General features: G+C 45.6%; 2 protein-coding genes and 1 long non-coding RNA gene across 5 annotated transcripts in view; 2 read left to right on the forward strand and 1 right to left on the reverse strand.

The window, feature by feature from the left end:
- The first annotated feature begins 792 nt into the window (after positions 1 to 792).
- szl (sizzled) lies at positions 793 to 10,000 on the forward strand. 3 transcript variants are annotated; one of them, XR_009795442.1, is made up of 7 exons: positions 793 to 3,438; positions 3,523 to 3,689; positions 4,640 to 4,732; positions 5,132 to 5,467; positions 6,011 to 6,089; positions 6,168 to 6,332; positions 9,969 to 10,000. XR_009795442.1 is itself a non-coding variant. In XM_061822999.1 (4 exons), exons 1-4 carry the CDS (start codon positions 3,155 to 3,157, stop codon positions 5,440 to 5,442), a joined length of 855 nt encoding a protein of 284 aa, XP_061678983.1. In that variant the 5' UTR covers positions 793 to 3,154; the 3' UTR covers positions 5,443 to 5,679. The 3 variants fall into 3 exon arrangements, 1 of the variants encoding a protein (XP_061678983.1); XR_009795441.1 differs by lacking the exon at positions 9,969 to 10,000 and having other exon boundaries at positions 6,168 to 6,702; XM_061822999.1 differs by lacking the exons at positions 6,011 to 6,089; positions 6,168 to 6,332; positions 9,969 to 10,000 and having other exon boundaries at positions 5,132 to 5,679.
- LOC133502329 (uncharacterized) overlaps positions 7,579 to 19,304 on the reverse strand; it is a 39,358-nt gene continuing 27,632 nt past the window's right edge. The window contains exon 3 of the long non-coding RNA XR_009795444.1: positions 7,579 to 7,753. This is a non-coding gene — a long non-coding RNA (uncharacterized LOC133502329). The remainder of the gene's footprint in view (positions 7,754 to 19,304) is intronic.
- nell2a (neural EGFL like 2a) overlaps positions 10,094 to 19,304 on the forward strand; it is a 109,504-nt gene continuing 100,293 nt past the window's right edge. The window contains exons 1-2 of the mRNA XM_061822997.1: positions 10,094 to 10,432; positions 10,602 to 10,730. Of these exons, the coding sequence (XP_061678981.1) occupies positions 10,381 to 10,432; positions 10,602 to 10,730 (181 nt within the window). The 5' untranslated portion in view covers positions 10,094 to 10,380. The remainder of the gene's footprint in view (positions 10,433 to 10,601; positions 10,731 to 19,304) is intronic.

A 19,304-nucleotide genomic window follows, 5' to 3' on the forward strand; every position in this document is an offset into this window, starting at 1 on the left:
GTGAACCTTTCTTCAAAGCAGCTAAAATATATAAACAATGTGTAATTGCTTGATGAATGGGTTTAGTGTGTTTGAGTGGGTGTGGATCCTGGGATTTTTCTATACGTTTGGACACTTCTGGTATATAAAAATAAGAATGTCTCCACACCTCGGTGAAGTACACTGAGCAGAGGTGCGTTTTTGTCGTCTGCGTGGCGGCGTCTGCCTGCGAGGGCCCGGAGACTGGATGTGACAATTGAGTGTGAGTGACAGTCTGCGTCACCACTGTCAGTCCCGCTGGAGCCCAGCAGGATGCAAAAGAGGAGGGGAGGGGGTGGCAATCTGTTAAGTTAATGAGTCTCTTATATGTTGGGAGGAGACAGCTTTTATCTGAGATCCCCCACCACGATGACCACCACCTCATTCCTTTCTTCCAGAGCCCCCTGCCACCTTTGATGTGGTTAAAATGGGGTGGGGGTCTAAGTAAAATGTGGAGGAATTTATATAGTAAGACTGGGAACCGGTGTTGAAGTTGGGATGGACGATTCTGTGTATGTTTACGCTCTTAATATATATTTCCAACTCAAAATAATTTTCATTCACATCACAAGGCATGTCATTAGCATCACATGTCTTCATTTTACCGCTGTAAAGAGAGCATATTGTCACCTCACGGATTTTACTTTGTGTTCAGATCTGGGTTCTGTTTTCCTGATATTTAAGAACTGTATTTCTATGGGGGGTATGATCATATTTGAGTTGGAATATCTTTTTTTTTTTTTTTTTTTTTTTTTTTTTTCTTTTTGTGGTGTTTTAACCCTGAGTTTCTGTACGTTGAGTATATACAGATGCTCTTTGCTGTCATTTAAGTGCAGCAAGGCCAGGCGGCACATGACACAGACAGACAGGGTGTCTACAGGGCGGCCATTAGGGCCAAGAACAAAACCCTGCTGAGCTGCTGGCAGGGGGAACATGTTAAACATGTGGAGCCATTGTTCTCCCAAATTGGTCTGCGACTAATTGCCCAGTTATTCCCTTCCGACGGGCCACGTTTGTCTACCCGAGCTGGAACCAGTCATCTTTAGGGTTGTAAAATGGCGGGTGCAGGCAGGCAGGCAGGCGGGGCTGGTCCATGTTTAAGAACCGCGGAAGGGCTCGAATTAAGTCAAGGTTGAATAAATCACAACCCAGTTGGGGATGGAGTCCTGAGTCAAGAGGGGAAAGTCTGAAATGGCCCAAAGGCATGGGAGGCTTGAGACGCACATCTACACGTGGAGACGGATGACATCAAACCAAAGCTAAAATGCTCTTTTGTCATTCTGTTGATGGATTACAAGGACTAAATTAACACGGCTCTTCCATTTCAATGGGATGTTAAACCACTTCATTTCTAAAAACATGGTTGCCTTAAAAGTAGCATCGAACTGTTAAATCCAGCGACTGTCACACGCTGCCAAAAGAAGGCAGCAAGCATCCAAGTTGGGCAGATAAAAGCCAAATGCTTGACTGCCTTGTTACAACTTCTCGACCACTCATACTGGCTCAGGTTCCTTCCCGGTCAGAGAGGGGACGTTCCTCTCCCTGGGGGACGGGGGACCCATGGTACCCTTTCGGACTGTGCCCGGCCGGCCATGGGTGCAGGCTCGGCCACCACGGGCCGTATGCCCCTCCTGAAACGAATGTGGTGGTTTTTTTTCATTGATGAAGCTTCATTTGTAGAATCCCATTTCTCATTTGTTGTGTAATTTGGATGTCGATGTTTTTCATTGCTTCAATGTGCACTTTGGACACGTTTTCCACTTGTTTAGAGTGCATTTAGGATTCGTTTGTTTTTCATTAGTACATTTTTAAAATGCCTGTTTTTTTTATTAGTCCAGAGAACATTTAGATGCATGTTTTTTTTCCAATTAGTACACAATAGAGGACATTTTTCCATTTATATATGTTAGAAAAGTTCATGTTTTTCCATTGGTAAATTTGGACATAATACTTATATACTATATATAAGTATGTTTCTTTCGGCTTCTCCTGTTAGGGGTCGTCACAGTGTAACATCTGAGATCAACACTCATATTTGTTTGGCATAGTTTTTACACCGGATGCCCTCCCTGATGCTGGAAAGGAAGTGAAGAAACGGGTCCAAGCGGAGTGGAACAGTTGGCAGAAGGTGTCTGGTGTTCGATGTGACAGAAGAGTAACCGCCAGGATGAAGGGCAAAGTTTATAAAACAGTGGTGAGGCTGGCCATGAGGTACGGATGAGAGACGGTGGCTCTGAAGAAACAACAGGAATCAGAACTGGAAGTGGCAGAAATGAAGATGTTTATGTTCTCGCACGGAGTGAGGAGGTTGGATAGGATTAGAAATGGTTATAAAACAGTGGTGAGGCCGGCCATGATGTATGGATCAAAGACCGTGGCACTGAAAAAGAAAGAGGAAGTAGAACTGGAGGTGGGAGAAATGAAGCTGTTGAGGTTCTCGGAGGTTGGATAGGATTAGAAATGAGCTCATCAGAGGGACAGCCAAAGTTGGATGTTTTGGAGACAAGGTAAGAGAGCAGACTTTGATGGTTTGGACATGTTCAGAGGCGAGAGAGTGACTATATTGGTAGAAGGGTGCTGAGGATGGAACTGCCAGCCAAAAGAGCGAGAGGAAGACCAAAGAAAGGTTGATGGATGTTGTGAGGGAGGACATGAGGACAGTGGGTGTTAGTTAGGAGGATGCACGAGATGGGATTAGATGGAAAAAGATGACACACTGTAGCAACCCTTAACGGGACAAGCCGAAAGGAAAAGAAGAAATTTGGACATAATCTTTTAGGAGAACCATCATTATTGATCAACACAGAAAAAGCACGAGCGTGTTTTTTTTCTCTCGGGGTTGCCTCACACACTCTGCCTTGAGTTGGCTAGGTGAAAGCTGGGTTGTGATTGCCCATTGTCTTCCCTACGTTCACATCCAGCAAACATATACACACACACCCCCCAACTCCCTCCTCCTCCTCCTCCCTCTCTGTCTGCAGCCATGACAAAAAACCCGTTGTCTCCAAACACATCGTCTCGGCGTCTTTGATAAGTACATGATAAGAGACTGACAGACTGATGGGGCTGGCTTTTGCACTTGTATATAAAGCCACCGGCGGTCCCCTCGGCCACACTCCCGTCATCTGCTCTCAACATGGCTGCTCTCATCATCGTCTACCTCACGGTGACTCTCCTGGCCTTGCTGGAGGCCTTTGACCTAGGCCAATCCACCCGCTGTGTGGCCATCCCCAACCAGATGAAGGTGTGCAAAGACGTGGGCTACTCAGAGATGCGCCTTCCCAACTTCTTGGGCCACAGTAACCTGGAGGGCGAAGTCGTGCCCCGCTCTGAAGACTGGAGACCCCTGCTGCAGACGGGCTGCCACCCTCAAGCTCAGGCCTTCCTCTGCTCCCTCATTGCTCCAGTCTGTCTCGACACGTAAGCTTCTTGATCTTCTCCACATCAGGTGTCCTCTCTCCTTGGAGTTTAACATTCCAACACTTGCTTCCGTCCCTCCACCAGGTTCATCCAGCCCTGTCGGAGTTTGTGCGTGGCCGTGAGAGACAGCTGCGCCCCCGTGCTGGCCTGCCAGGGCCACCCTTGGCCCCAAGCCCTTGACTGTGACCGCTTCCCCACCGAAGAGGACATGTGCCTGTCTCCGCACGCCAAGTTCAGCCATTATGCTAAAGGTAAAAGCAAATGACTCGACACAAATTCCTATTCTAAAAAATAAACAAAATTGTCCGCTACGGTAGGAACATTTTCTATTAATTATCATCGCAATGATGTCATGGCTGTGCCAGATCATTTGTACTGAGGGGGGAAAAAAAAAAGTTTAAATATTGAGTAGCGGCATGCTGAAGCAACTGGTTTGAGTGTTCGCCTCACAGTTCTGAGGACTTGGGTTCGAATCCTGGCCTTCCCTGTGTAATTTGCATGTTCTCCCTGTACCTTTGTGATTTTTAAATATATTTATTTATTTTCCTCCGGTTTCCTCCCACGTCCCAGAAAACATGCATTAATTGGACACTCTAAATTGCTCCGACGTGTGATTGTGAGTGTGGCTGTTTGTCTGACAGCCAGTTCAGGGTGCACCCCGCCTCCTGCCCAATAATAGCTGGGATTGCCACCATTTTTGGTTCCAATGCTCCCTTTAAAGTAAATAAAACCATCGTTGCACTCCCGCAATCCATGTGAGGATAAGCAGCTATAAATATTGAGTCACAACATTTCTATTTTCTGCACGTCTTCTTTTCATTAGTACGAAAATAAAAAATTAAGTCATGTGGAAGTCTGACATACAAATATTGTGCCTGGGGGAAAAAAAAGGACATCTTGGAAGGCTAAGATAAATGCCACTGACTCAATAGTCGCCACTTTTATGAAAACAAATAAAAATGTTCCAACTTTCTCCTCCATTTAAGTTAAATGTGGATGTAAATGTGATTGCATTCAAACATTTATCTGTTTTCTATGCTGCTTATCTTCCATCAGTAATTTTTAATCTTCTACGCCATTGTATTTTAAGATCTTGAACCACGTTGTTTAACAAAATACAATTGCATAGAAAAGTTCCTCTTTTTGTTTTAATAACAGTTCCGATAAGCGATTTATTATTAAAAGGCCATTTCATTCACAGATTTGCCCAAAGCAGCGTGTCAAAACTGTCCGGCGGTGGAAGAAGCACCCGCTATGAAAACGGTCCTGGATGCTTTTTGCCAGCATGATTTTGGTAAGATTTGGCAGCCATTTTCACAGCATCTCCACTTTGCTGTGTTGGGATCACTCTGTGCCCACGAGATAGTGCCCTGTAGCCATTTTGTAGTGACCAACATATGACAGGATGGGAAAGAAAGTGTTTTGTTTATACTCATCTTGTAAAATACATTCTGCTTAAAATTTAAATATAATTTGTTGAGTAGTCATTACAAAACTACAGTGTTCTTGATTTGACGGTGAACGATAGTTGGCCGTATAAAAATCCATATATACAGTTGTAATTAGGGAGAAGAAATGAAGTGAATGATTGCGAACACAGCCACTGTCAAATAATGTGAAACTTGTTTCCAAATGTTGACTTTCTTTATTCCATCAGATTGTTGACATTTTTTTTTTCCCCCCACCTCCACAGCCGTGACAGCTAAGCTGCACCGGCGCCGCCTCCTGACGGGCGAGCCCGAGTTTGAGGTGGAGGGCCGCGTGGAATTCATCCGCCAGGGTCCGCTGCTGCCCTACGACACCAACCACCTGCTGCACCAATGGCTGCTCATCAATTCACGGTGCGCCAACGCGATGGCGCGGCCCGGACGCTCGCAGCTCTACGTGCTGACCGGGTCGGTGCGGCCCGACGGCACCCTCGCTATCGCCCGCCTATTCCCCTGGCACAAGAAGGACGCCGGCATCGCCGTGGCCACGCGCAAGTGGAAGCATCACAGATGTTGACATGGAGCGTTTGAGCATTTTGAGGGTGGGGGGAAAAACTGCTCACTCATTTCTGCTCCTATAGCACAATGTATTAGAATGCACTCCAACCTGTAAATATGTATATTGACTATATTTTATTTTCTATTTAAAAAATGATGACAATAAAATATAAGAATGTTTGCATTGTTCTTATTTTCAACAATTATTTATGATTTTTACAGTAGCGTATGTCAGCGCTGCCTCACAGTTCTGAGGTTTGGATTTTAATCTTAGCTTCAGCCTTGCTGTGTGGAGTTACTGTTTTTGCCAGGTATTCAGGATTTTGTCAACATTCCCAACACGCATGAAGGATTCATTGAAGACTAAATTGAGCAAGATAAAAAAAAATAATTTTCCCTCTATCAGCTATAGCTTGTATAACTCAAATGAAAAAAGGAAACTTTTGAGATAAAAATAAACTGATAATGTGCTTGCCAGTGCGTGAATACTCTCAATAACTTAATTATCTGTGTTCAGAATTAAATTAAATAACATTTAAATTCATGTTTAATGAGTCCGCTTTCTCTTGTCACTCCTTGTTACCCAGCAAAACCTGCTCAGAATGTGGAAACGACGCACACATGACATTTTGGCACCGGGCAATAAACAACGCGCAAATTCTAGGAGTGAGTACTCACACATACTGTTTGAGTGAAGTTAAAAAAAAAATGAATTTAGAGTGAAATTCTTTTTTCCTCCCGCAGCTCCTTTTTGTTTGGATGAAGCTTCTGGGGCCGCTCAGCGTAGCAGTCGCTCCTGGCAGGGTGAGGGAGAGCTCCGTCCGCCGGCATCCGCCATCCACACGAGAGGCGCTCTGAGCTCGCTGAACCGCAACGACCTGCTGTACTGCCGCCGAGACTCTTAACAAGGTCAAAAATCGCTCGTGCATCCTGCAGTGCTCCACGGTGCCAGGACCAGATTGTTAAATTGCATTTACGATCCTCTCATCTCGTATTATCGTTCTGTATCTGCATCTTTATGGATATTGCTTCTGGAGACTTTTTTTGGCGGGGTCTTCTCATGATAGCTGCACAGACCAATATTGACGGTGCCGAGTGAAACGGGCTTTCAGGGGATGAATTTTCCCCAAAATTCCAGTTTCAATTTTTTGGGCATGGGAAAAAGCCTTTAAGTGGAAATTTACTTGGCCTAAGAATAAAAATTCACCGACAGGCCTTAAATATTTTAATACTGTAACCAAAATAGAACGGCAAAGATGACTGCTACATTGGAGATGAAGTAGACGAAAGTAAAATGACCCATTTGTCTCATCGTGTCGAGCGCTGGGAGACATTAGTGAAACGTGGATGGAAATTGCTAACGAGGAATAAATGTTTAGCTAAGAGTTCATTTCGTCTATAAAAGGATTGATTAATCAAGAAAATAATGGACAAATTAATTGATTAACATAACCTTTAGTTGCAGCCCTATATTTGGCTAAATTAAAAGAATGACTAATGGAGAATGTGACTTACCTCCAAGAACCAGAGGAAAATGGAAGAATCTACGTTCTGCCCAGAAGCAAGGTCAGCCGGGATTTAGTCGTGTTCATGTCCAAATTCCTCTCTGGTCTTTATCCTGATTGTGAAATATGGCTGAGAGAGGAGGTGGTTTTGATTATTTAATTTTAATTTACAGGCCTTTATATTTACAAAAGGGCGGCACGGTGGCTTAGCTGGTAAAGCGTTGGCCTCACAGTTCTGAGATCCCGGGTTCGATTCCGGACCAGCCTGTGTGGAGTTTGCATGTTCTCCCCGTGTCGCGTGGGATTCCTCCGGGCACTCCGGTTTTCTCCCACATTCCAAAAACATGCAACATAAATTGGACATTAAATTGCCCCTCGGTGGCTGTTTGTCTCGATGTGCCCGCGATTGGCTGGCAACCAGTTCAGAGTGTACCCCACCTCCTGCCGGTTGACAGCTGTGATAGGCTCCAGCACTCACCGCGACCCTCATGAGGATAAGCGGCGAAGAAGATGGCTCTCCCCTGACCCCCCCATATAGTGTCTCTGTGTGTGCTTTTTAAGACTTAAAAAAAAAAAGAAGTGTTTTCTTTTTACTTACAATTGTTGGCCGTTCCCCATGGCACAACAGGAAATGACAACTTTTCTGCCGCTTGAATAAACATTATTGTATTAATAATGGGCGGCACGGTGCTCAGCTGGAAAGCGTTGGCCTCGCAGTTCTGAGGTCCCGGGTTCGATCGCGGACCCGCCTGTGTGGAGTTTGCATGTTCTCCGCGTGGTTTCGTGGGTTTGTTCCGGGTGGGCACTTCGCTTTCCTCCCACATCCTGAAAAAAATGCAACATTCGTTGGACTCTCTAAATTGCCAATTATAAATTGCCCCTAGGTGTGATTGTGAGTGTGGGTGTTTGTCTCCATGTGACCCGTGATTGGCTGGCAACCTGTTCAGGGTGTACACCGCCTCCTGCCCGTTGACAGCTGGGATAGGCTCCAGCACTCCCTGCAACCCTCGTGAGGATAAGCGGCGAAGAAAAGGGATTAATAATGTTTGGTGTGCAGGGCCGGGGGCCTTATAAAAGCAAGATTCTACAGATTGCCCCCTTTTTTTGTCATCTATTTTTACATCACAGTGATCACAGAACATGTTTTTGGCGTGAGTGGGGGGAAAAAAAATGTGAAACGGGATAGCGATCCAAATTGGGAGTTCTAAGGAAAAAAAAAAAAGATCTGGAGCGCTCCCCGGAATCACTTGACAAGCCTCTTCAACACAGCCTTGCCTAGCCAACGAAAGTCTTTGCAAGTCATTCAGGGATTGGCTGAAGTGTGTTGTCATTTTAGGATTGCCTCTGAACACAGCGTTATGGAGACAACAGTGTCCATCTGGCAGAGAATTTATTAGCATACTGGGCAAAGAGAACCGGTGTTTCGTCGCAAAGAAAGGTAAAGTGTTCCCGTGGACAAGGAGGATGAAACGACGGCTGAAGTAATATTCAAAGCATCCGAGCTCTATAAAAAGACATTGACGGGGATGAGTCAGCCGAGCGGCCCATTTTAATCTGTTTTATTACCGCGTGTCAAAAAAGACAAAGCTGGGCTGACAGCGGATGACGGTGACTTGTCGAAGAACAAAAGTGATGATGGGATATCTTCAGCATACAAATTTGACCGTGCTCCGAGACAGTCAATTGACAAGACGGGTGGTTTCCAGGACGAGTAAATCGAATCAATTCTCTTGGCAGTGTTTGGCCTCTCCAAAGTCACTAGTGAGCCGGAACTTATCCTGAACTGACTTTGGGGGAGAGGCCGAGTTTGTTCGCCCTGGATTGGTCGCTACTCAATCACATGATTGGCATCAACAAATGCCAAACGCACTCACATTCAAATCTCTGGACAATGCAGTGGTGTCAAACTTATTTTTTATTTAGGTTCACATCGTAGTTATGGTCTCGCTCAACGGGTCGCTATGACCTACTTATTCCTAATCTCCTCATATTATTATTTAAAATACAATGCATGGATTATTACTATTAAAAATTGTTCAACTACTCCTTTCAAGGTGTATTGGGGGGGGAATGGTGGCAATATTGCTTAAACTTGATCGGCGCACATGATTTAATTTTGCAGGGGGACATAACGTGATGTGGCGGGCCCGATCTGGCCCTCGGGCCTTAAGTTTGACACCTGTGAGTTGGCTTTGTCAATGCAATATTTTTTTTTCCCCTCATGCCTGCTTTTTATTCCTGCATCCTCCATCCCTTTGCCTTTTAACCTACTTTCCTTCCTTCCAGTCTGACTCCATCCCTCAGACCCACCTTGTATTTATTCATCCTTCCTTCCTCCCGCCGTTGCTTTTAACATCTTTTCCTTCCTTAAATCTGTCCTTTATTCTTTCCTTGATTTCCTCCTTCTCTCTCCGTGCCTTCCTTCCCTCAGGCTTGCTTTTCATCCATGCATTTTTACATCCTCCTTCCCTTTGTTTCAAACCAGTGTTCTATCTTCCCTTTTTAAAAATCCCTTCCTTTGGTTGTACTCCAATTATTTGTCACTGTTGAAAATGTACAGCAACAAAAATTTTTAAAATAAATAAATATATAAATAGGGCGGCACGGTGGCTCAGCTGGTGAAGCGTTGGCGTCACAATTCTGGGGACCCAGGTTTGATCTCAGCCCTGCCGTGTGGACTTTGCATGTTCTCCCCGTACCTGCGTGATTTTCCTCTGGGCACTCCGGTTTCCTCCTACGTCCCCAAAAACATGCAGCATTAATTGGACACTCTAAATTGGCCCTAGGTGTGGCTGTTTGTCTCTATGTGCCCTGCGATTGGCTGGCAACCAGTTCAGGGTGTACCCCGCCTCCTGCCCGTTGACAGCTGGGATAGGCTCCAGCACTCCCTGCGACCCTTGTGAGGATAAGCGACGAAGAAAATATATGGACGGATGGATGGTATTCCTACCTTTGGCCCACCTCACTTCCATTTTTTAAAAAAATAATATCTTACCACGAGGTAGCGCTGTTTCTCTACTCCTTCTGCATTTGTTTCCAGGACAGAAAGAGTTCTCCGCCCCCCCACCCCGCCTCACACCCCCCCCCCCTCCCCGCACCCCTCTCCATCCTGGGCGGCAGTTGGTGGCTTCCTTCAGCGCCGCGGCAGGATGACCGTCTGTTGAGCTGGTGAAGGCAGCGTCACATTTCCCTTTGTGCGTCCTCCGCGCATCCACCTGTGCCCGCCGCGGACGGCGCTCCTCGCACCCTACATGGAGTAATAATAACAACATTGGACTTTCATCTTTGCTATTTATTTTTTTTTTAAACGCCTCCTCATTGCTCGGGGATGTAAAGTTTGGATAATGCCCCCGCTCAGCATCCTGGATTTCTAATATTCCGGCCATCGCACTCTATCTATCAGAAGTGGACAAAAATATGGACTAATTTTTCTTTTTGAAAATACATTCACCATGGGATTGTTACAGATATTTCTGGTTGCCTGCGTATTCTGCGCTTGTTCAGGTGAGGAGATTGCCATCGTCGATCCATCCATGTTGCCTCACATAATTAATTTATCTGTTGTTTTCATGCATTTGTCAAGCAGGACCTTTCAGAATCAAGGACCCCCCCCCCCCCCCGGCCCCCTTTCTCACCACCATTAACAATGAATGTTTGTATTTCTGCATGTCAGTGCAAGGTTTCGGGATCGACCCAGCTCTGCGCATCAGCGTGTTGGATGAACTCATGCCCAGAGATGGATTTGATGGAGTTACTCAGGTCCAAGGCTTTCACAGAGAGTCAAGAGCGTTCCGCTTCCAAGGTATGGCAAGGCCACACGAACTCGAGGAACTGCCTTTTTTGTTTTTATTTTTTATAAATACAATTGCTGTCCTTTATTTGGTTTGCCCTGATGTCACGCCCCAATATGTGGATTATTTGGAGTTCGGGTGGGGAACGTGCATCCATCCAGTCTCCATTAGAACTCACCCAGAAGTGGATGGTGATGTGCAGAAGGTGTGCTGTCTGAGCAGTTGTTGAAAGATGTGTATCGTTTACTTTTGCAAGTTTTGCTGCTCAGGTCGTTTAGTGGAGTTGTCAAGTCTGACAGGAAGTCCTTTCAGACCACGCAGAGAATGTGGACCACCATGAAAGTTGAAGCATTTTGACAGTGGTACCATCACAAGGAGGGATGACATTTTACCCCCAATACACTTGTAGCATTAAAAAAAAAGACAAAATGAGGCCATGCATGGTAAATGAGTTATTAATGGCCCTCTCAGTTTAACATTACTGTCGGACTAAAATGAAAATTACACGTTTCACTTCTTCTTATACAAAAGTTTGTTAGCTGAATGTTAACAGTTAAAACAAAACGTTATAGAGGAGCTAACAAAACTAGTATCAATGTTACACTAGTTGCAATCCTTTAAGCAACAAACATGCCAGTCGTCCATCCATTTTCTTTGCCGCTTATCCTCACAAGGGTCGCAGGGAGCGCTGGAGCCTATCCCAGCCGTCAACGGGCAGGAGGCGGGGTACACCCTGAACTGGTACATCGATACAAACAGCCGCACTCACAATCACACTTAGGGGCAATTTAGAGTGTCCGAATAATGTTGCATGTATTTAGAATGTGGGAGGAAACCGGAGTGCCCAGAGGAAACCCACGTAGGCACGGGGAGAACATGCGAATTCCACACAGGGGTGGCCGGGACCGAACCCGGGTCCTCAGAACTGTGAGGCCAACGCTTTACCAGCCGAGCCCCCGTGCCGCCTAAGCAACACACATTTGAACATAAACGTGCAGCAACACAGCTAACAATACAGTCATATATTCTTCATTTTAAATTACCAATATTGCGACGGCCTACTAAGCAGTTGTGACCACCTGCTTGGTTTGTACTCTGTGTATTCTGTCTGGATTTTACTGACCTCCCAGTGGTCAAACCATACAGACCAGAAAGACCACAATGTGGGGGTGGAACGGGTTAGCGGCATTGCCGTTAGTTACAATGGGCAAAAGAAGATTTGACGTGCCAGTATTTTGTGGTCCAAGCATAACCACGGAACGGATTACAAGGCAGCACTGTACTTATTTCTTTCTAGTCAAAATTTTGCTTCGGCCCTATTCATCCTCACTAGGAGCTCAAGTCAGATGGGCACACAAACACATACAATACGAAGATTCAGCCTCACATCCACACCTATGGACAATTTAAAGTCTTCAATTTACCCTAAAGGGCATATTTTTCAAGTGTAGGGGGGAGAAAACTAAAAAAAGGGAGCACATACAGGGATTCAAACTTAGTGCCCCTCGACTGTGAGGCAGACGTGCTAACCACAAGTGAACTGCGCGGCCCGGTTCAGTTACTTGAAGCACGATTCAGAGCACAGCAAAATTAAAAAAAAAAAAAAATCGGAAAGAGGCTTGATTTATGGACTGCTGATTTTATTTAGCATACATTTTTTTTCATATCGTGACCAGAATGTGATTCATTTGGAACCCAACTGTGTTTGCGCCAGTCCAAAGGAAGCGCACAGAGGAGGGAAATTAACTATCTAGATTTGAAATAGACAGCAAATCTTGTTCAAGGCAACTCAGTAACATTGCTTTCTTTTCTTTGTTTTCAAAACTGAACATTCATCTGTTTGAAATTGTATTTACAAACGGGAATAGGATTGAATCTTGAAATCTTTGATTCTTTACACGATACGTTGGAATCCAAAGCAAAGCAAGCATCAACTAACTTGGTTGCCGATATCGGCTCTTTGTTAATCTGGTGCCATATGCGACGTACATTTATGCACGGGCCCAGGAGACCAAAAAATGCTGAAGAGATTTCGAAAGTCTTAATTTTAAGGTCAAAACCTGGACAAAGGCCAAAACATCAGCATTTAAATCCATGCATGTGCCTTCTGATAGATATAGAATATTCTGAAATATCGTGGCTCCAGATTTCCCATCCAGATCATCCATCCATCCATCCGTCCATTTTCTTAGCCGCTTATCCTCACAAGGGTCGTGGGGAGTGCTGGAGCCAATCCCAGTTGTTATCGGGTAGGAGGCAGGGGACACCCTGCACCGGATGGCAGCCACTCGCAGGGCACATGGAGACAAAAAACAGCCGCACTCACAATCACACCTAGGGGCAATTTAGAGTCTCCAATTAATGTTGCATGTTTTTGGGATGGGCGGCACGGTGGCTCAGCTGGTAAAGTTCTGAGGTCCCGGGTTCAATCCTGGACCCTCCTGTGTGGAGTTTGCATGTTCTCCCCGTGCTTGCGTTGGTTTCCTCCGGCCACTCCGGTTTCCTCCCACATCCCAAAAACATGCAACATTTATTGGACACAAAATTGCCCCTCGGTGTGATTGTGAGTCTGGCTGTTTGTCTCCATGTGCCCTGCGATTGGCTGTCAACCAGTTCAGGGTGTACCCCGCTTCCTGCCCGTTGACAGCTGGGATAGGCTCCAGCACTCCCTGCGACTCTTGAGGATAAGCGGCGAAGAAAATAAATGGATGTTGACAGGATATAAAGACTAATGCTGACGAAAACCTCCTTAGTTGATCTAAATGAGACTCTTGAGAGAGCCATCACGAGAGAGGACAAACCTATCTGTCAAAAATGCAGCCAAAAGCAGAAGCCGAACATTATGATTTTTTTAAAAAGCTTTCAGAGGCATGGCAGCGTTCGCTAGAAAGATCTCCACGCAGGCGGCTTAAAGTGAGACTGTTGTTTCGGGACAGTCATTTTGTCTGCTGTCTCGCTCCTGATATCTTCTAATCTGCAGCCGCCGAGCAAGCGAGCGGCCCCAGCGGCCTCTGTGAAGCCGGCGCGTTTGATGTCCTCTTTTGAGACTGAAAACAGTCGTCACAAGTGCTCGATCCATGTAGGTAGCGAGGGTGCTTTGGATGCAAAAAGAAAGCTGCTGCTATCTCTCATTACATTTGCTTATTTTGGAGGGCTAATTCGCAATTTCTGTGCATCTCCTTGCACTCAAAATGCACGCACCCAGGTATGAAAAAGAGAAATTTTTATTTGGAGCAGACATTTGGGACCTCTGCGTTGAGTTTAAGGGTGCGAGGTGGGGGAGAGGCCTGCGTTTTGTGTTTGTGATGGAAATAGACGCGCCGAGCGAGCGAGCAAGCGGGACGGGACGTAAAGGAGGAAGAAAGCAGGCGAGGGTGGGGAGGCAAGGGGGGGAAGCGCCGTCTGGCAGCTGTGCCGATTCAACATGTATGGATGTTTGCGGCCCACGGTGACATTCCCGCGCTCATTAGATTGCAGGCAGAACATTTCCGTGGCTGTGCCTTTCGGCTGCTGACGGCTATCTGCCCCCAAGGAGGGCGAATAGCGCCGTGTTCTGACCGGAGGCAGAAGGAGGCAAAGACAGGACAAGGTGTCTCTTTACTCAATGGGGTGTTTTCACCGACGTCACATTTTTTGCTGAATTACCCACAAACCACTGCGCGCCGCCATTTAACCTCTCTACCTGACGCGGGTACAAGACTCAAGTGCACAAGAGAGGACTCGCTAACCATCAGAGAGCCTTCTTCTGACATTTTTTCGACAACTCTCGGCAATTCGCTGAAGCTTTTTCCAGAGTTGCTAGTCGGCGCGCTCTTCAAAGCAGGGACATCGTCTAACGCTTCCGACGAAAGACTTTGGACGTTCTGCGGCTCTGTGCTTCACGGAGACATGGCCTTGTGGACGATTGCCCGACGTTGCTATCACGCTATCCGGTCTCAACCTCCATCGTCCTGATGTGTCGCCGAGCTAAGCTAACAAGCTTAATCGATACTCTTTTCAGAAGCCCAACATTACAGTTTCGATCGTTTTTTGTTAGTCACATGAAAGAATCGAGAATTTTGTGAAATACTTGATTTGTTATTTTGTCTTTCTGCCATTGTCATTAAATTTTAAACAAATAATAAACATTTTGCTTTGCTTGTGGTGAACTAATATACAGGATTTACTTTTTGAAAAACAATGGAATAAATGGATATTCACCCGATATTGAAAAAAAAAAATGATATTCCACTGCCTTTCGTGTTCCGTGTTAGCATACAGGTATTTGCTCGTCCTTCGTGATTTCTGTCACATAGAGTAAAAAATCAAGGGCACAATACTGCACCTTTGTGACACAGTCCCGAGTCCCATGATGTGTGTATGCCAGGTAGTCTAATAGTCAGTCTGGGCTTGACGTGCTGTCAGTCGCGTCTTCAATAAATGCAATTGGAAACATAATGTCGTCCACCTTTCCTATGTATGCGTAATGGGAGCTCAGGGATCGAAAATGGCCGCCGTTCGAGGCAGCCCCCACGTGAAAACAACCCATTGCAGAGTATCTGGTGTTTATGAGGTGTAAAGTGTGTGTTTGGGGTGGATGGAAAACAGGAAATGTTCCATTTGCTGTTTTTTTCCATTCATGTTGGCTGAAGCACCCAGAAATTGATTGGGTGACAGTTTATTAAAGAAGATTAAAGATATCCTGTAGCTTTTCTTAATTAGGGAGATGATTTGAAGTTTATTTGGGGTAAGACTTTCAATGATCGTTTTGATGTTCCATTTGAGTTTAATTTCACTGATATTCATGAACCACAAGGAAGTTGATTAAGGCACAGCGTGTATTATCGCTGGATGACAAGATTCGTTCCTTTCCTCCTGAAAAGAAAGTATCGTGTTTTTATTTGGTGTAAGGCGTTTATTAAGGCAGGGGGGCAACCCCCTCCACCCCGTGTTTGGTTTGAGTTTCGTTCCATTCATGGGGATGAAGCACCCAGCATTTTATCAAGGCGTGACGGATTCCATTATTTGAAGATATGGCGTATTACACGAAGGTCACAGCAGGAACACCCGAACGTTGCTCAAAGATCCGACGCCATGACTAAGCGGTTAAAAGTATCAACTTTGTATTAGAGCTGAGGGATTTATTTAGGAGAACAAAAAAAGGCAGAATTTATGGTTCAGCGTCGTTTATTCAAATGAATGACTATATTGTGATGTACAATATTTAAGCACAGGCCCCCGTGCTGCCAAGGCAGGCATATTAGAAGGAGCGGCACTGAACTGACGCAAAAAAAAAATGTGGCAAAAATTGTTCACGTCATTGTATGTTTTTATTTATTATTATTATTATTATTAAGTGCTATATGTGTTGAAAACACATTACTAAATGTATTTTTAAGGTGGGTGGGGGTATGAATAAATTAATGGAGCAAATTAAACTTGTATCTCTCGGTGCTGCTGTATATTCATTGTTTTGATGGTGTAGAACTTCACTGGATCATAATGAGAAATATCCGTTAATATATTGTCTTGTACATTGTATCATGCAGGCTTAGCTTTTTGCTTTGTTTTTGCATCTGTAAGTGAAATGCAGCGAGCATAAGTGGTGGTGGGGGTGCGGTTATTGAGCACGCCCCTGCTGATGCTTTTTCAAGTAGCTGTCAGGGCAACGGAGCTGGACCTTGGGGATGGGCGTCACGGTGAAAGCCCTCAGGCTACGCCACGCACCCCCTCCCGCCACGTCCCGGTGCTAGGTGATACAAAATCATCCCATCGTTAGCACTACCCCCCACCATCCCCCTCCCGCGTGCCATTCCCCATCGAGGTATGCGTCTCAAAGCACAGGAGCCACACCCAGCCGCCCTTCCCCCCACACTACACATTATTATTAACTCGGCTCTGGCTTCAATCGTGCGGACCAAACTCATTCAAGGTGCAAACATCACAAGCGCATCCTTTCTGCTCTTGTCAAGGCTCCTCTGTAGTTGCATCTCAAAGTCTGTGTGTGTGTGTGTGTGTGTCCCTGATGGTATTCACACCGAAGTGCTGCAGTAGGGAAGAGAGAATTTATAATAAAACAGCACAACGTGTGTGTGTGTGTTCTGCCAACACTCCATCATTCCGCTTATGCGAGGAAGACATACATTGTGTTTGGAAAAGATAATTCTTAGGTAGGGATGTTGTGTTTTTAATCAGTTATTAGCAAAATCCTGCCAATAAAGAAATGAAGGTGGGAGTGTTTTTTCATTTTTTTTGGAAGCTTTTAAAGGAACGTGTCATGTCCTTTGTGTTGATTCACTGCGGCTCCAAATTGATGCTCTCCTAATGGTTTTTAATTGTTTTGGAAAGGAGCCGCAGCCAAAATAGAGCACGGCGCAGCTCATATTGGCTTTTTTCAACGATTACGCTGTCTGCCTCGCTTGAGTTCCCCAATGCGAACACCGCTAAACCCGTCCTTTGTCGTGCTGTGTTAACACATGTTGTTCGTCAACAATCTACGCTCGTGATGAGAAACTAACTTCCTGATTTATCCCCGGCGAAGAACTGCAATTCATTCTGACTTGAGGGTGACAGCTTCAAATCCCATTCTATAGTTTTAAAATACAGATATTCGCCACCAGTGTGCCTCCCCCTAAAAAGTTGCGGTGGAGCAATGAACCGATGGCCTAACCCAGGAGTGTCAGACTCATTTTTGTCGTGTGCCACATTGTAGTCATGGGTATCCTCAGAGGGGCAATATAACCGTCATCACAGAGTTATTGAATCACCACCTCATTTTATTATATAAACAACAAATGACTACTTTTGAACTAAAAATCAAGGCTAATACTTTGTAAACTGTTGTTCAAGTTAGTGTACTGTAATAAGGTATTCGGCAACTTAAACATGATTGAAAATGTTTATTCCATATGACAAGTTGCATTTTTCCGCGAATGGCTGGCAACCAGTTCAGGGTGTACCCTGCCTACTGCCCGTTGACAGCTGGGATTGGCTCCATCACTCCCCGCGACCCTCGTGAGGATAAGCGGTAAAGAAAATGGATGGATGGATGGATGGATGGATGGATGGAGGTTCCATTTTTTTTTTGGTACAGATTTGAGCAAGAATCATGGCAGTTCAAGCACATGATTTGCCTTCGCAGGCCACAAATCATGTGGCGGGTCAGATCTGGCCCCCGGGCTTTGAGTTTGACACCTGTGCCCTAACCAATCCCATGATTTTGCTGGACAAAGTGGTCTGGTTCCCCTCGGTTGTTTATTTGGCTGGTTTACAAAAGTTAGCCAAGCTTTCCAAACTGCCCACTACCCCAAGGTCATAATCTGTAGAGCCAGCTGCCCTGCGAGGCGAGCCTAATCATGCATTCCGGTGACCGCTGTGCAGCGGCGACATTATTCCCGTCCTCTCGGGGCAGTCGTGCAGCTGGGCTGAGCTTTGTGTGTTTTATGTGTGTGAATGTCAAGCGATGTGGTCATTGAGGAAGGCGGATTCGGGAGGAATAGCTGGCTCAAGCAGTCCTGGAGGTGCCCTTGGCTCCGTTTAGCGTTTGCTCCAGAAGAGCGGAGCCACAGTGGGGCAGGTCGGCCCGGCGAATGCGAGGTGTATGTGCGTGCTTACGTACATCGCCGTGGCCTCCTTCCAGTAGCAACTCTGGTCTAGCCTCAAACTCTGTTCGCACCATCTTGTGTTTCAACACAAGTGAACGATTAGGAGTTTTCTGCAGGTGGAGTAGTTGATCATTACTCAGTCTAATCCCCCTGGGGAGATGTTCTCTCGCCGAACCCGCCCACTCACATGCTCGTCTTTCGCTCAGGCTGACACATAAAACATGCTGTCAGAAATATCTGCTGCTATTTTTAGAATGGATGGCATTACACAATACAGACTTCACTCTCCTGGGTTCAGCATAGTAATGCGTTCTCCGCTGCTGTTTGGATGCTTGGGTTCACTCTGAGCCCTCCCCTTGGCCTCTTTACGTGTCTCTATTCATGCTTTCTGTAATACCCGAAGATCCTTGTAAAGAACCATATCAGGAGATGCGTATCCAGCAATGGCTACCAGCTGATGGTTGGCCGATGTGACGGTCTGAGCGCTCCCCTGTGCTGAAAAGTCTCCTTGCGATTAATGCACATGTGTTACGAACAGGGGAACTCTGGGTATGTAGCCGACGCTTAATGGGAGATCCCCCGCTCTCAATCCTCCTCCTCCTTCTTCTACACAGAGGGAGCTAACATACATTATATCCTAACCCTAATCTGACCTGAAAACAAAAGTTGATAAAAAAGATATACACATATACGTTCGTTGTGTTCGTCTTTCTGAGACGTTCATCGTGTTACGTGTAAATTTAGACTAACGTCTCCTTTGTTCAAACCAGCAAAATGCGACAAGGGAGTTGTATTGCGTTTCTGACAATTTAATCTCACGCACATTAACACAACACAAACAGGATAAAATAGCTAACACAAAATGGGCGTTCAAGAACAGAGTAGTTGAGCCACAATAGTCACCAATGTTGAACGAGTGCTCCCAAACAAGCAAACGTTCGTCCCAGCGGGTATTCCAAGTTAACGAAAGTTCCAGCCGGTCCAAATACGAAAGGCAGCCAG

This window comes from Syngnathoides biaculeatus, chromosome 6 (genome assembly GCF_019802595.1).
Source record: "Syngnathoides biaculeatus isolate LvHL_M chromosome 6, ASM1980259v1, whole genome shotgun sequence".
Lineage (NCBI taxonomy): Eukaryota > Metazoa > Chordata > Actinopteri > Syngnathiformes > Syngnathidae > Syngnathoides > Syngnathoides biaculeatus.

Bases quoted from the DNA above. Each gene is read 5' to 3' on its own strand.
- szl (XM_061822999.1), top strand. From the start codon at position 3,155: ATGGCTGCTCTCATCATCGTCTACCTCACGGTGACTCTCCTGGCCTTG. The intron at 3,439-3,522 runs GTAAGCTTCTTG...TCCCTCCACCAG, and splicing joins GCTCCAGTCTGTCTCGACAC to GTTCATCCAGCCCTGTCGGA. The intron at 3,690-4,639 runs GTAAAAGCAAAT...TTTCATTCACAG, and splicing joins GTTCAGCCATTATGCTAAAG to ATTTGCCCAAAGCAGCGTGT.